This window comes from Argentina silus (assembly GCF_951799395.1).
Source record: "Argentina silus genome assembly, chromosome: 2".
Classification (NCBI taxonomy): domain Eukaryota; kingdom Metazoa; phylum Chordata; class Actinopteri; order Argentiniformes; family Argentinidae; genus Argentina; species Argentina silus.
The window spans coordinates 1034070-1051344 of NC_139656.1; the positions used below are offsets into that span (position 1 = coordinate 1034070).

Genomic DNA, 17275 nt, shown 5'->3' on the forward strand with positions numbered 1-17275 from the left:
CCAAGACCTTGAAAGACGCTACTGTTATGGCTGCATTCCCAGTCCTCAGGGTGGGCCCGTGTCATGCTGGGTAGGGGGAACAGAGAAGGAGTCGTTTTGGGTTAGATAGAGGTGGGTTCACGCTGACATGGGCAGCTGCAACAATGGGAACATCTCTCACATTCCCATGCTAAGGACAGGCGCAGCTGGGGACAGGGAACTCCTATTGACACCTGTCGCCTGGCCATTTGTCAAGTGATTTGTGGGAAGTGGTGGTGGAGGAGGGGGGTGGGCAGAGGGGGAACAACGGTGAGAAAGTCAAGGAGAGGCACTGGGACCACACACAATGACTGACACTGTTTTCTCTCCATTTCTGATTTCTCTCTCCCACACCTGTGCCCATAACAAATCCTCCACTTCCTAGAACCCCCCCCCCCCCCCCCCCCATTCCGAGCTCTGTTCAGAAGCTTCTCTGCAGACGTTTGGGTCGGAAATGGGCTCTGCTGGGATGTCAGCAGCAGGTGTTCTGGTGCTTTGAACTGGATATGCCCTCTGCTCAAGCCATAACCAAGTTTTAAGAGTAACTTTTTATAAGGCCTATGTTTTGTAGACTTTGCACACAGGACGCACAGCTGCTGGTCTGTTTAGACAGTACTGTATATGTCCTTACTTTGTTACAAGATAAGGATTAATTATCATTAGCACTACTCAATACTACATTCATTAACATAGTGTTTTGAGTAAATCTCAGTTTTACTGTAGCAGCCTATCATGTGAAGGCTTTTGAACAATGGATTTGGGGGGGAAAGTGCTATTGTCCTCTCAACCTAATTCAACGCATCTTATTCTCTCTCAAACAAAAGCACACAATGGCCTCTGTGTATTGAAGACAGTGTATGTATTGCTTATTGTGGAAAGAATGGGCAAGTGAGAAAAATGTCAGATCCTATTCTGGCTCTGCATATCCTGCTCTAAAGATAGCAGCTAGTCGAGATGAAATTCTTGGAGGTAATGGCTTTGGGCCACTTACCAAAAATGTGCAAAAGAGGTTTCGCTCTCTCTCCTTTTTAGGTGTGTGCGGAAGCTTGGGTATATATGAATCACTTCAGCATAAGCACAGGCAATCGTGCCATGTAATCAGTATGCACACTGCACACCACTTTGATTCACAGGGTGATCTTTTAACATCATCTAATATCAGGGGAGAGGAGGGGGAGGATTTGATATTTAAGTATGTCTTTATCCTCCTCTTTGAAACGTCAAGTTCAAAGACCCAGAACATCACCTTGATCTGTGGGCCAAGACGACCTTAAGAATAACCAAGCAACTGTTCTTCATCATAGAGCAAAACAGCCATGTCTTTGTTTGGGGTTGCTAGAAAGTATGACAAGCATTATAATTATCAATGACAATAGTATTGCAAAAAATAGCTCCCAAGCGCAACGTGTGCAACATTCTTTGATGTTTTTTCATGTTCCTGTCCAGTTTACCAAATAAAATCAAAGAGCGTTCTCTCTTCTCTTAGATGTTTGAGTCTTTTATCACCAAATTAAGTTATTCAATTAGGAAGCGATCCAAGGCAGTCTCTCTGATATGCTAACTCTCTTACCCTGAAGTAGAGCACTTGAGCCCTTTCATCCAGGCACATTTTTTTAAATTTGCAGTATGAACAAAATTGTACATACAAACTTACAACACAGTCTAGACTACTGAGTCAGCATAAAGCATATCAAATGCTAATTTTGGAAGAAATATTTTATGAGAGCAAAAGTGTTAAAATGTACTGAACCCGGCCAGTGCATACTGTAAATATGAGATTTCTGAGGCGAGGCAAAGTGGGCACTGTGTCAAGAAAGTGTTTCTGTGAAGTCCTGCCAGTTCATTTAGGTCCCATCAATTCCACTGTCAACCACAGCCGATGCCCTGCTGAACTGGAGGCAAGCCAGAGAATTGGCTGAAAAACCATTGATATGAAAAGATTTAGAATAGGCCATATTCTGCCACCAGCATTTTTCTCCACAGCTGAGCTTTGGGGGCAACCCCTTTATACTTCTACTGAATGGCTGAAAGTGTTTTAGTGTGGGGTCCTTTTCTATTTGTTTGGTCTTGGTTTCCGTGAGGAAGTCATTATTTAGTAAGGCTATAGCTGGATATATCACAAATTACCATCATCCTTCTAAAATAATATAATAATATGAAAATAACCTTTTCTATGATATAAATATAAAACATTTCTTTAGTATTGTCATGGATAATGGCTCTTGCTAAGGGTATGGATTATTGCTACAGTATGTGACAGTATTATCCCCTTGGAGCAGAGAAATTGAGTTTTAGTATTTGTACCCCACACCCTCTCCTGCAGCCCAATTGCTCTTATGTCACTTATATTGCTTAAATGATGATGCAGTTGGGTGGTGAAATGAAGTCATAAGATGAGAATGGTTGTTCTAGAGCTTAAAGGCGTCAAATCGCCTGAGCCCTCAAGACATAACTGCTATTTTATCCAATAGTAGGGCAGTGATCAAAACAATTTAATCAAGCCTTAGAAAATCTTGCCCTGTTTACAGACTGTATGTTTTTTCGTTGGCATTTCGTTGACCTCTTTCTTAATTATTGACATTAAAACCATCTATTTAGGGGGCTGATTTAGCCATCTGAAAATTCCAAAAATAGAAGCTCCTTCCTGAGTAGCTGTGGTCCCCTGGGTGGTAGCCTATACAATCCAAAGCAGTAAGACATTAACCTGTCTGTTTCTCTCCTCTCTATAATTGGCTACTCGGGTGCACTCCCTGTGCCTGGTGTTTGTACGTTTGTATGTTTGTCAATATCACGGTTCCTGGTGTCCGCTGGGGTAGCAGATGCCAGTCAGTTGGAGGTGGAGGGAGCCCGCTGCGCAGTGACTCCTCCAGCACTGCAGGGGGAGGTGCTGAGTCAGCTGCCTCGTAATAGACCTGCTGGCGTTTAAGGTTGTTTGTGTATTTTAGGCCTCCTCCAAACCAGATGCACCTACTTGAGGTCATAGGGGTCTGGACGGGAGCCTCATTCCATTTTGTAAACAAACTAATTTAGCTATAGATGCTAACAGGTTAAGTTGAGCATAGTGGGCTACATAGGTGACACTCAAGTGTCATTTTGTGATGAGGATTAGTGGTGGCTGACTGAGCAGCACTTCAGGAAGCATCAATAATTAAGAGGCAAATCATCATGGGACTTGGGAAGGAGTTAGGGTAAAATCAATATTGCTACACATTAGATAAGCATGACCATATGTGTCAACTCACATATGGGGCTAATCCCTCCGTAGTCCCCTCTTGAGAAACTATAGTCCCTGTAACCCCTTGCAAAGCTAGGAAATCTGACCTGACTAATTATGACTAATTATGAAGATATCAACACATGCATCCAACAGCGACCACTGCCCTATTTATATAGTCCTTTGGCAAGATAAAAAAAACTGTCAGTCTCTCAGATTTTCCAATAATGTATAATCCAAACACACAGGAGGCAATCATCTAGCAGTTGGACTGCAAAATGAATTAACCAGGACTTCTTCAGGGCAGGCAAACACTGTAGGCTACTTGATTTGCTAATGTGGCAACAATGACCTCCATTCCATATAATTCACATACAAAAGACAATGCCAAAATGTGGCTTGGCCGTGCCTGTATAGCAATCAGTTTCACTCTTTGGAACGTTATCTTTTTTCCCACCCGTAACCACAACAAAATGGCAGCATTCCATCTGACAAGCCTGTCTTTGTCTTAATCAATACCTTGTGCATATAAACCAAATTTACGAGCACTTTTAATGGCAGAAAATTAGTTGCAGACCATGGATGCGACAGACCGTTGAACGCGCAGCAGAGAAGGTGTGTGGTTGAGAAAAGCTGACAGCTCAAAAGTGTCATGTTGTGGGATTCACAAAACTGTTGTACGATGAGGCCTTGTATCTGGCAGTATTTCAGTCCTGCTTACAGAACATGTGGTTGAAGGTAGTTGAATCTACATTGAATCTTGTCTGTGAATTTATAGGAGCAGAGAGAAAGCTTGACACACTGATCCAACAGTCCCATCCTGGTAGCCCAGCACAACCAAATCATGTATTTGCATGAGGCACCAAAGTGCAGCTGGCCAAAGCTATTGACCGCTCCCGAGGACACGAGAAGAGACACTTGAGAGCCAGGAGCTGAAGAGCAAGGGAATCTTTATCAACAGCTTCTCTTAGGCAGGTCATTCATGGCATCTGGATGAGGAACAGAGAGAGCTCTGTGGGCTGTTGTTTTTCCGCACTGGGAGTAAAAGCTGAAAGAGTGAGGGGTTACATAGATCAACCATAAATATCATAACCACTGAAAGTGGCTCCACTTAAACCAACCGCCTTTACGTGGATGCAGTGGCCGCGCTACGCGGTCACGGCTTTTCACTGTCCTGGCGCCCCGCTGGTGGAATGAGCTTCCCACTAATGTCCGGACTGCAGAGTCACTTCCGATCTTACGCCGTAGATTGAAAACCCATCTCTTCAAGCTACATCTTTACAGTCCCTCCTAAAGACCGCTTCACCCTCACTCCCCCCCCCTCTATACTAACCCTAACCCCAACCCCGAGACCTCTTCACCCCTGCTACCCCCCTGTACAAGTTCTCTCCTGCTAATAAAATATATTTAAAAAAAATAATAAAAATAGCCTACTGGCATTACGACTGCCAATGGCCCCTGGTGTGAGCATTGATTACTTTGTCTTGTGATGACTGTTGGATAGATTATTCACTTACTTAAACAAATGTATTGTTGTAAGTCGCTTTGGATAAAGGCGTCTGCTAAATGCCATAAATGTAAATGTAAATGTAAATGTAACCGCCACTGAGTGGGTGACATGTCAACAAAAACAAACAGCAGATAACAGGACTCAGGTAGCATGTTCCATATCCCCATCTACTATTTTTCATTTTTGTAGTAAATTATGACTAGATGCTTCAACTACTGACTGTCTCTCCTTGCTTAAAAAAAGAAGACCTACGAGTGCTTGTGTGACCGAGACTGAAAGGGCGATGAGAGAACATGATTTACATCCCCATTCAGACAGTCGGCGACAGCCACAGAAACTCATCACCTTAAGTGACGGGTGGACATGCCAACAGCTTATTGAAAGTATGCAAATAAAACTCCTTAGACATGAGCTTGATTCGTATGTGAATTCTGATATGTGTGCTCTGGCATGAGTGAGGCCATTTGTGAGTTTGACAAGTCACTTGAGTGTGTGATTAACAGGCCACAGTCCCTCCGTGTCCCCTGACTGGCAGCAAAACAAGACCTCCCTTCAAGCCTGTCCAGAGGGACGGGTGAGATATGTTGGGAGACAGCTGCTTGGGGCTGGAGGAAACAACCTCAGTTACAAGAAGCTGCTCTCTCCTTCAAGTCAAAAAAAGTCAACAGATGTTTTTTTTTAAATCATCTTATAAGCATGAGTTCTATTTTCACATCATGAGTTCTATTTTCACTCACAGTCACAGTCACAGTCACAGTGAATCAATGTTGTCACTGTCAGCACCATTGTGTTCATCAGTATCATATTCCCAAGCAGTGAGTTACGCTTGCATTTCAGAAGATGGAATGGACACAAGACGCCTATAGGATGACCACAAACATTGATCTCCGCGTTGTAAATCAAATGTATCATGATTAATGACGGGCGTAAGCAGAGTGTCTATGACAAACTGCAGGCAACAGAGCCCCTGTGGGGAAGATTACTGCATTTAAAACCTGAGATCAAGAACTAGCTCACCATACAGCTTTGGCATGACTACTGGTCTTAAAAGGCACTAGAGCGAAGGGATGAGATCCATCACGTTTCTGCACTCAAGTATAGAAGAGAACGAGCCAAGTGGAGTTTCAACTGTAACAACTCCCATGTGTCACTTCCAACCTCCTCCTCCGTGTCTCCGTATAATCCGTTAACACAGGCTGTCTCTGTTTATGATCACATTTTCAGGGAACTTCAAATGACGATTCAAGAAAAACAGACACACTACGAGAGCAAATGTCTTCAAGCTTCCTTGAGATTGGTTTTATCTCCAGATACTCTAGGACAATAGAACAGTTCTGTATACATAAACTCCAACAGCCATATGAGATAACAGTCCAAGAGACATTAGTGGTCACATAAAGTCCTCTCTAAAAGCTAACGTTTAGTGACTCCATCTCACACTTAGTGACATGGGAATCCATAATGCAAACCCTCCAGAGAGAGTTCAATGGAGTCACCATTAAGTTCGAAAGAGGAACTTATTTTACCTTATTCTATTCCATTATTTCCTTTCACTCCATTATGTCACTATGCATCTCTGTTCCACTCCAGTGTGGTAGTTCTACGAGCCTTTTTTCGAATGACTTCCCATGGATGAGTGGGATGTATGAATGCATATTTTGATTGAAAGATATAAGATTCCGGTTCTCCTTGGAAAATCAGCTGCGCTGGATGGATAAGAGGATGCATTGTCCAATGTCCATCAAGCTAAATGTCACCAAATGCTAAATAGATAAAATAAAGGAAAAGTCTAAAACAGAACAAAAACATAAGCCTACTTTATGAATGTGCATGGGCTAACACACATACACATTTTAGGGGCTGACTTCAACAGATAAAACTGACTGGTAATATTCTGCACATAATTCCATTATTTGATCAACAAGCTATTTTGCATCCCTTCTCCCCTCCCCCTTTCCCCTCTCTCTCTGTCATGATACCCTTGAGACACATTTAAACAAAGAGATCTGTCCCATGGGTACCTAGGCCAATGATAGATTAATACATCCTCTCAAACTGACAGGACGCCGGGCTAGCCAGCCCTTGAATAATTACCCTGTGAGCCTCCTGAAGGGTAAAAGTACAAACGAAACAAAGAGTTTTTAATGTTTGTCCTGTCATCACAATGCCCAATGGCCTCTGTCATCACAATGCCCAATCCCCCGGTCATTGCATGTGTGTTAGGGCCTGGCAATAACATTTAACCACTGCACTGCTATGTTTTGTACTTTCTGCTTCTGGTTGCATGAAACCCAGGGCTGCAATTAGACACGAATCAGGGTGGGTGGTTCTCCTACAAAGGTCTGCTCACATAAGCCTCTTTGATCTCATCCCTACTATAGTTAGTGTCATGCTCTGCCATTCGTTCCAGTGTTTTTGGATACTTTTTGGTCTCTTCCCTACTTTAAAGTTGTTTAGCCAAGGTGCCATAGAGCGTATATGTGGTCTACCAGGATATTGTGAGAAAATTGGAATTCTACAGTAACAGTGTACTTCCCATTCATGGATACACAGAGCTAACTAAACTATTGCAGACACCGAAAGGCTATTCTTTTCAACTTTTGCATTAAATTACAGTGCATGTGAAATTTGTTAGCTTTTAGTTGAAAGAATCTCTCTGCTGACATGAAATTGTCTCTTTGAAGCAATCCCCTCTAAAGACCTCTTCATCCCCACTACCCCCCTGTACAAGTTTCTCTCCTGTTTAAAAAGAAAAGTAATTTTTCCTTCTTCTAACATTGTGACTGCCAAAGGCCCCTGGTCCGAGCATTGATTACTTTTTCTTATGATGACTGATGGATCGATGATTCACTTACTTAAACTAATGGATTTGTTGTAAGTCGCTTTGGATCAAGGCATCTGCTAAATGCCATAAATGTAATGTAAAAGATGCCCTTAGTGATTGTAGCCTATAAGCAGTATTTGCTGTAACAGACTCAGTCCATCTCTGACAGTAAAGAACTGATGGAACATCTAATGAATTGATACCCTATCTCCATACATTCCATCACTAAGCTCAGGTGTTAAGTGTCTTGCAATTGACATGCAATGTTCATTTCACGCCATCATTCCTAAGACGCCACTCACAAAACGCCAGACGCAAATCATGTCAGTGGTACAGACAGTGAGAGAGTCGACAAATACAGTAACAGCCGCCTTTTTTCAGAGCTGTGTAGACATGAATATGTATGTGCATCTGTATAGCCTGTACACATATCGGTCTTTTCACCAGAGCTGCCATTATAGACTCATTTTAATTAGATGGGGCACAAATGAATGTATAGGACAGGAGCTAGACAGGAGGTTGGCATGGCGCCATAAATGTGTTTCACCAACTGACTTCCATACCCCTTCTCTGATTAGTGCTTATGGCCCAATAGTGACAGTCAATCTGCCAAGGGCTGATGATGGAGCCAGCTAGCGCCTGAGAGGCAGGGTAGCATGGTTTGCGTCATTCTAGCCTTTAGCTTTTTCTGCTGGGGCCTTGACAACTCAAAGTACCCTGGCTGAATAGAGGCTGAATAGAAGTTTGACTTGGCTGGTGGTATCGAAAACCATGTAAAAAAATGTTGGGCCAGCTCTGTGAGTTCCGCTGTGTCAAACCTAATGTTTATTTAAAGAGCTGCCTCCAGAGAACAGAATGAGTAAAAACACTGCCAGGACTATATTCAGATATAGAATATATCTCTCTGTGCTGAAGTTCAAACCTGCAGCGAATCCAATTGTGCCAAAAAGCAGCTAATTTGCAAACAGAAGCTCTTTCAGTGAGAGAAAATTCTGCAATTTGAGCAGAGTAACTTCTGGTGAAATGACTAAAAAGCCCAATGCTGTTCTAAAATTGGTTTTGGAAACTTTTCCAGGAATATGATAGCATATGCAAAGGTGAAAGTGAGTCATTGTTTGAACTGGCATCTTGACATAACCAAAAGAACAAAAGGAGCCAGCAAAGACTAACATTCCTCAGGACAATGATATGTTTTGAGGGCATGTTGAGAGAGAGCTTTCATGGAGAAAAGTTGGCATGTTGCATTGTTCGATGACGAAACACTATCATATCTGTTACAAAAGAGCCCAGACCAAAGAAAGTACAACTTCTATTTTATGACACATTCCCGTGGTCGAATTTCAGAAACCCTCAAATGAATGCCTTGGGCATCAAGGACAATAGGCTATGCTATGTGCGTGTCTAACATAGAGGTAAGCTCACATTCCAAGACCATCATAGCACACTTCATTAAAAAGCCCATGTGAGCTGATTTCTTCCAATCAAACAATAGCAAGCAGGGTAGTATGATATCATGCCTCAACCACTTACAGAAAATACACTCTGGAATGACAATGCTTACAGCATTACATAAAAGATTGGAGGTTTTACTGCTGGAGATACCAATATCAAATCTGAGTATCAGTAGCAAAAATACACAAGTGACTACAATGTGCCATGCTTGACGTAACTGAATTGCTGAAGGGAGTCAGTTGTGGTCATAACATAGAACGGGCTGTACAGGTAACTCTCCTGGAATCAAGCTTTCTGGTACCCTACTGTCAATGGACTACTGTCATGTCTTTCTGGTACCCTACTGTCAATGGACTACTGTCATGTCTTTCTGGTACCCTACTGTCAATGGACTACTGTCATGTCTTTCTGGTACCCTACTGTCAATGGACTACTGTCATGTCTTTCTGGTACCCTACTGTCAATGGACTACTGTCATGTCTTTCTGGTACCCTACTGTCAATGGACTACTGTCATGTCTTTCTGGTAACCTACTGTCAATGGACTACTGTCATGTCTTGTGAGGGTTAGAGAGATTATAATCTACATACATTGAAGAGAGGGGATATTGTACATATACACTCACCGGCCACTTTATTAGGTATACTTTGCTAGTACCGGGTTGGACCCCCTTTTGCCTTCAGAACTGCCTTAATTCTTTGTGGTATAGATTCAACAAGGTGCTGGAAACATTCCTCAGAGACTATGGTCCATATTGACATGATAGCATCATTGCTGTAGATTTGTCGGCTGCACATCTATGATGCAAATCTCTCGTTCCATCACATCCCAAAGGTGCTCTATTGGATTGAGATCTGGTGAATGTGGAGGCCATTGGAGTACAGTGTCACTCATTGTCATGTTCAAGAAACCAGTTTGAGATGATGTGAGCTTTGTGACATGGCGCGTTATCCTGCTGGAAGTAGCCATCAGAAGTAGGCTGTGGTGTTTAAACGATGCTCAATTGGTACTAAGGGGCCCAAAGCGTGCCAAGAAAATATCCCCCACACCATTAGATATTTGCGTTAACGAGCAGTTGAACAGGTGTACCTAATAAAGTGGCCGGTGAATGTATATGACTGATCCAATCTGGGTGGCAAATTGTAGGATGCCAAGTTAAACTGCCAATGCCTGTCACGCAGACTAGGTTCTGCAAAGAGGGATCACAAGATCTGGAAACCATCGACAGATGGAAGTCTAGACATAGATATCAGCCCTCTCTCTGCTGTCCTTTCAAAGTGCAAAGTGAGTGATCATACCAGCCTTATTGACTACCACAAAGTACCATGAACAAACTAAATGGCTCTGGAAAATCTAAGAGATTAAACATTTCAATTAATAGGCCTAGTTATTCATCAAATCAATATGTATCTTTTGGACTGGAATGTAATTGCCAAGTGTTGTTGTAAGTGTTGTTATTCAGGTATTGGTATTTCTAGGTTGATCAATACTGTTGACTATAACAGAAATACGTACATACAGGCCTGGCAGCCGCAGGCTCCATCCACCAGGGACACCAGCCAAACAAAGAGGCATGAGAGAGGTGTGGGAGGACACGTTTTAGACTGTGCAGAACGGGGGTGGGTAGGATTGGGAAGAGGAGGGGGGGTAAAACCATTGTGGTGTATGATTTCTTTGTAACCTGAGCAGTGAGCACCCCCCCTCCCCTTCCTTTTCTTTCCCCCCAAAAATCTGCCTTGAGTTGGGTGCCAGGTGTGCGCAGCTGCTGGTTGTTGAATTGTGTTTGTAGAGAAAGAGAGGGGTTTGGGGTAAAAGAATAAGAAGAGGAGGTGGGGGGAGTTCAGAGAGGTTCTCAGTCCCTTTGGCACCGCTGGGATCTGTGCCAGGGCACGGATCCTGGCCCATGAGAGTGCCATGTGTCCCACAGATGGGCGCTCTGAATATGATGGGACATGCAGTACAGACAGGCTTACATTGCCTATAGAAAGCTCACACACACTGGGTTTTAAAGCTAGAATCATTAGGACATAAAGTCCTTGAAAATGGGGCAACCCAGACAAAAGCCCATCATCATTGCTCAATCAAATTGGTAATAGTCTATTAATACCAATGTAATTAACACAACTGTGACTGCAGAGCTTTACCATGACAAAGTAGAATCACATTATAGCCTGCAGTAATTTGTCAACTAGAAAAGGACAGATGCTTGCAACCTTAAAACATCTGGCTACAGTAAAGATTTTGGCATACAAACTATCTTACCTACGAGCAACAAGGTGTGAAAGTTGTGAGAATTTACAACCAATCTCCTAAATGAAACAAGAAAATAAGCGTCCTCCTGAACTGCATGAAATGTTCGCTTTCTCTCGTTAGATTTGCCCTGAAAGAGTTTAGTGCCGACTGGCATCTTTCCATGATAAATTCTTCACCTCCCTGGATGCACTCAAATGGCAGGTATTCACTCTCATGGCCAATTACCCATCGTATTCCCGTCGGACTTTCATAAACAATCCAGTACCTTAGAGAAGGTGCTAGCTAGATAATCCAAGGCAACATTCTCAGTATACTTTAACACATTCCAATCTGATGAAAGAGGTGGCCTGAATAAAACAGTTAGAACTCAAAACGATTTTTTTGTATATGTCAGTTGTTTAGCATGAAATGAATAAGTCACTGCTGAGGAAATTCCCTCCAAGAGGGCAGGGATAAATCTTACCACTTCATAAAGAGCAGCTGTTCAATATGAAATCCCACACTAAGATCAATAATCCACAATCTGGAGGTACTGTATGCATGGCAAAGCCCTCAGCTCAGGCCTGCTCATGCTCTGATTGCTGAACAGATACCTCATTGATTTACTGCGCTTGTCTTATTTCTTCAGAGCACGGTAAAGACACCTGGGCCTATAACAACAATCAATTAAATAACTGGGTTTACAATACAAGCACTGTAGTGAGAGAGCTCAACAGGAGAAGGTAAATCAAAGCAACAACCTCTTGTCTCAGAGATCAGCACACTGCCTTTGTAGACACCCTGTCTATAGGTCTTCAACACACCTCAGATTACAACTCCCCCTCCCACCCGCCCCTGAAGCCCCTGCTCATTGTTTTGGTCTACCCTTCAGCAGGCAACTTCAAATGGTGCAGCGGAAGCAGACGGCTTTGGTGCTTTCCTCAGTCCCCCATGCTCCTGTCTCACCTCATCATTGCTCAGGGGGCTTAGCACAGCGAGGTCTCGGAGCCTAACTACATGGCTCCTTGGCCTTGATCAATGAGCTTCCAGAATGAGAGATGTCATGGCTGCCTGAGTTACTGAATGCACTTGTCAGGGCTGTGGAAGACTAACGTCAATCACAATCAAAGATATGGAGGGTCAAAGGTTCAATGAACAGGATTCGTAAATTAAAATTCAGCTCTACACCATATTGACATATTTCTTTGACCATATTAACCTGTCAGCCACCGTTTTTTCAGTTTCTTTGTGTGGCTTAATCAGTATCAGTATTTCATTCGGCATTAGTGCTAAGACACAGCACTGTTTCAAGCCTTAGACAACATACTCTCTTTAATGAACACAAAGACTAAGTATGCTTGAGTATGTGCCTGTCGTGGCTAGCTGTCACTCAGCCTAATGCAGTAATGCAGTGTGGACGAGGCCCACAGCTGCACACACCCCAGCTGCCTCTGGACCATCACAGGGTAAATCCACCCCGTTTCCACAGCTGCCCACTTCTATATCAGAGGACGGAGACGTGAAGAAAAGAGAGGGAAAGTCACGAATAGTAGAAGACTCTGGGTACTGTATGTTCTCATGGTATACTGTACTTTGAGTAGTGTGTCTGGCTGGAGCTAGATAGTGCTTTGTTCAGACAGACTGCTGTTCTTTTAGTCATGGCTTTAAACAAATAAGACCCCATTCTCTAGTACAGTATGATTTTCCTGTGTTGGTTAGTGTGAGAAAGCACGTCTCATATATAACCATAAATTTGGCAGCATTGCTGAATGTCTGAAACAATTTGCTTTAGGATTAAGCTTGTTTATCTAATAGACCATCCAGAATGAATTACCTCCTTGCTGCCCCCTGTTGGGGGATGATAACATTACATCATGGTGACTGAAGTGATGATGAACATTCAATTACATTATGGTCTAATGACCCTGCTGAGTTCCCTCATCAGCAAGTGACAGGTCGATATCTCAGCCAGGGCCTGAGGTTAATGGAATTATATCTTATCTAGATGTACGTGTCAGAAAACCACCAGCAGCTGCTTAGTACTGTAGCATGAATGTTTATATTCATGATGACTAGTGTGTAATCTAGAGTGCTGCTCAAATGGATTTTAGGGAGGGCTCTTTTCTTCAGTAAAAGAATCACTCACTAAACAGAGCAAAAAGATTCCATCTTTGAAAACTTTCTTTCTCTAAATAGTGGGAGATCATTCCCAGATATGGAAAAGAGAACTATCAAATGGTCATTTCAATCAATCCCCGCTCCTCTACCAGTGAAGCATCCCTCAAGAGGCTCATTCAGTTTACTATACTTTAGTCTGGAGTCCTTTGAAATGGCTGACATGTGGAGCAGTCTGCAGAGATGGTCTCTGAGAGGAACAGCATCCCATTGTGCTTCCATCAGCAGAGGTCAGTGGTTGCTCCACCATGCAGGAAGTTGTTGTGCAGTGGGCATATTGAGGCTCATATGAATTTTAAGAAAAAGAGGGGGCTTGCAACTGTACTTCCATATCCCAATAACGGAATAAGTCCATACTTCATTCATCTGAATTATCTGAATCTGATTCATCTGAATTATTATTAGAACCTACTCAGAATGCAGGACCGCTGCATCAAGAAACGTAGTTTGAAAAAATGCAAACCAAAAAATAACTGCAGCCTTCCTTCAAATAAAGCACATCCTGTTTTCTATGTTCAATTACTTTAATTTATAGAGTTCAGGAGCCTGGTTATAGATGCTGTGTAAGTTCAGGCCTGAGATACCCTCATGTTTTTGACTGACAGTAAAGGAGAAGTGCATGAGTACAGTAGATCGGTCTTAAGTGAATTCACATTTCTTGGGATACTTGTCAAAAGTATATATTGTTGTAGTGTTTTATTGGTATCCCTCTGTGTGCAAAATAAAGCATTTCCGTCTGTTTTAAAAAATAAACACAATAATGTGCCAATAATACTTTTGTGTACGACACAATGCTTGTGTAGCTGGTCTGGGTTGCATCAAGCTTTGTGTAATTTGATTTAGCTCAGCTTACTAATACTAAATAGCTTTTGACTAAAGTATTTTAGATGCACAAGCTCCTGCAAATTCTATTGTGAGGAGGTGCATCATCATAACAGTAGCAGTTAAGTGACTCCCAAAGGACTATGTGTCCCTCTCTGGCCAATAATCCAAAAACAGACAGCTTTACCCCTCTCCAAGGGGGGTGAGGAGGAGGTGAGGATTAAGTAGAGGTGACCCAATTAAGACAAGGTTAAAAGAGGCAAAAACAGGGATTGAAGGCAAAAAGAGGGATAAGGCCAGGGCAGAGTGAGTGTTGTCCTGTTGTGAGGAGTAGATGGAGAGGAAGAAGGGGAAGGAGAAGGGGAGGGAAGGGAGAGGGAGGGACGCATCATATTCAGAGAGAAGAGATAAATGAACAGGGAGTCCCAGTGCTATAAAGGGAGGATTTAGTGGGTGGGGAGGAAAGGTTTTGGGGGCATGGTGACCAGCCGGGTCAAAGCATGAAAAGGGCACTCACACACACCTCTAATAGAGCTGCACTTAGGGAAGGCTACACTCTGAGCCCCACCCCTCCTAGTACGCACACAAACATGCTCGCACGCACACACACCCGCACAAACACACACACACGCACACATGCACACAGACTATTTACAACATAGTGTCAGATGCCCATATATGCTCAGTTTAAACATTCACAAATCCAGTAATCCAAATCCACACAAAAGAGCAATTTAAATTCTTTGGGGTATGAATAGAGCTCAAATGTGACTACTACCCACTTGCTTGTTTACGGGTGTCTAACATTTTATCACCAGAACTCCCTGTCCTTGTTTTATTTGATTATTTTTTTTATCAAAGCAGGCACAGTGCACACATAACACTGGCTTGTATTTAACCCAAGTCGCGTGGTCCTTGATATCTAACAACCACAGATGGCATTGATAGCAGTGGCAAAACAGCTTTCGATTGAACAATTTAAACCTTTTTGGTTTAAGGGGAGGGTTGCTATCTGACATTTAGAACTTTGGCCTTGGGCCGTCCAACATATCATATGATTAACACTGGCCAAATGATATCATGCAATTGAGACTACAAAGCATAGAAGTGGCAAAGAAAATCGGGGGAAAAAATGGAAAGACGAAACATGCGTATGGATACTTGTTGTGATAATTGGCAATGTGGCCTCACAGTCACTTTTAGAAAATGCCTTGTAGCTAGCTACAATGTAATTAAACATGTAATAATGACTTGAAATGACTTTCAAAATGGAAATTCGAGTTTCACTTTAGTTGGAAGATTCACACTTAATGGAAAGCTTTTTTCATTCGGCCAATATGCTTCAACGGTCAATCACTTGGAATTTGCACTTGCTTTTCCGCACTTGCGAGAACCTATAGTTCATATCACCGAGGACATGTTAGGACATTGTTAAACTAACTTGCCAAAACATTCGCAAAAAAAGAAAATAATTCGTAAAACACATAAATAAAGTAGTTTTTTCTTTAAACCAATAGCCCATGTTGAATGCTGAACTACGTACTTTAACTACAGCATCCATCCCTCTGTCGAAGAGCCTGCCGAGTCAGTGCATCCCATTCAAACTCTCCTTTCTAAACATTCGTAAAGTCCTCTGAAGAAAGTTTTCAAAAAGCATAAACACTACAATTGTCTTACTTACCATTCCAGCTTAGGCAGCAAATATTAAGAAACACCAATATAAACGAGTTCTTTGGGAAAGCCATGTCGTTCCTCTCGTCTTATCCAGCCTTTCAGAATGAAACGTTGCCTTCTTGTGGTCCGCGCGTGGAAGGAGAGAGAGTCAGACTGTTGGACAGAGCCGGGAGAACGAGAGGGGGGGGGGGGGGGGGGGGGGGGGGGAGGGGGGAGGGGGGGGGAGTCGACTTGCAGAAAAAGGTCTGCCGTCGATTGTACTGTCTGTCTGTAGGAGGAGAGGTAGGAACATTTGGGATTTCCACATTTCATCCCCCCTTTCTCTTTTATTCAGTGGATATATTTGTAGAGGGTTAAAAATCCTCATTGGACCTAATACATCCCTGCAGTAATACCTCTTGGACAAAATGGTATTACCGGAATATGCCATGCTTGAACAGATATATGATAATGAGCTATGTACTTTGATAGATGATACAACTATCAATCATGCACATTATTACTAAAACAGTTTAATTGAAATGAATATCAAAAAAGAAGAAGCCTACTATTTTTTTTGTTGTTGTCATAATCTAAAAACGTAATACAAGGACATAAAGAAGGATGAATTAATACTCCATTAACATGTTTGTTGTCACAATAGGTAAATATTCATTTGAGAAATATTGGAAAGAATGTAGTCTACCAAGGCGCTGTTGTAACCACAGTAGGAGTCTACAACTCATCCCCAACACAGGGGCTTCTCCCGAGCGTGTCAGCTTGCAGGTCGTTAACGACCTCTGCTGTTTTCATCACTCGACTGTCACCTCTGCTAACAGCTGCAGCAGCGAGGGGCCCTATAGTGGAGGCTGTCATTCAGGCTGTCCTACAGGGTCGGGTCTCCCTCCATACATCACTAGCCCAAGACACAGTGGAGAAGGATATAAGGTTACACAAACGGAGGGAAAATCAACCCATAGAGCCGAAATGACAAACAAACTTCATACAGTGGAGGATATAGAACTATGTTGAAGAATAGGTATAGATGGGAATAATATGTTCTGTTTTTATCTTGTTTTAATCTGGTTAGGCAAGACATTTCTTTTTATGGACATTCATACATCAGTCAAGTATTCAACAATGGCTTTATGATACAGTATGCGATAACATACTGGTTGGCATTTCACTCAAACAAGGACTGCATTACAACCCAGTGCAATTATGGGCGCAGTCCGAATGCTATCCTTTTAACTTAAGACCTGCTTTCAAAATGGGCTCAAGAGGTACCGCACAGTCCTCGGATAAGTTTCCTGTCTTCATCCATCACACACTCAGCTCTGAGAGTGTGTTTGTTCACCTGCAGCATCAAAGACAC

The 17275-nt window shown here is 42.6% G+C and overlaps 1 protein-coding gene across 1 annotated transcript in view; it reads right to left on the bottom strand.

Annotated features, from left to right (window-relative positions):
* Positions 1 to 15992, bottom strand: part of mcama (melanoma cell adhesion molecule a) — a gene marked incomplete at its 5' end in the record, with an annotated part of 35582 nt that extends 19590 nt beyond the window's left edge. The window contains one exon of the mRNA XM_083690165.1: positions 15929 to 15992. Within this exon, the coding sequence (XP_083546291.1) occupies positions 15929 to 15992 (64 nt within the window). The remainder of the gene's footprint in view (positions 1 to 15928) is intronic.
* Between the last annotated feature and the right edge of the window lie 1283 nt (positions 15993 to 17275).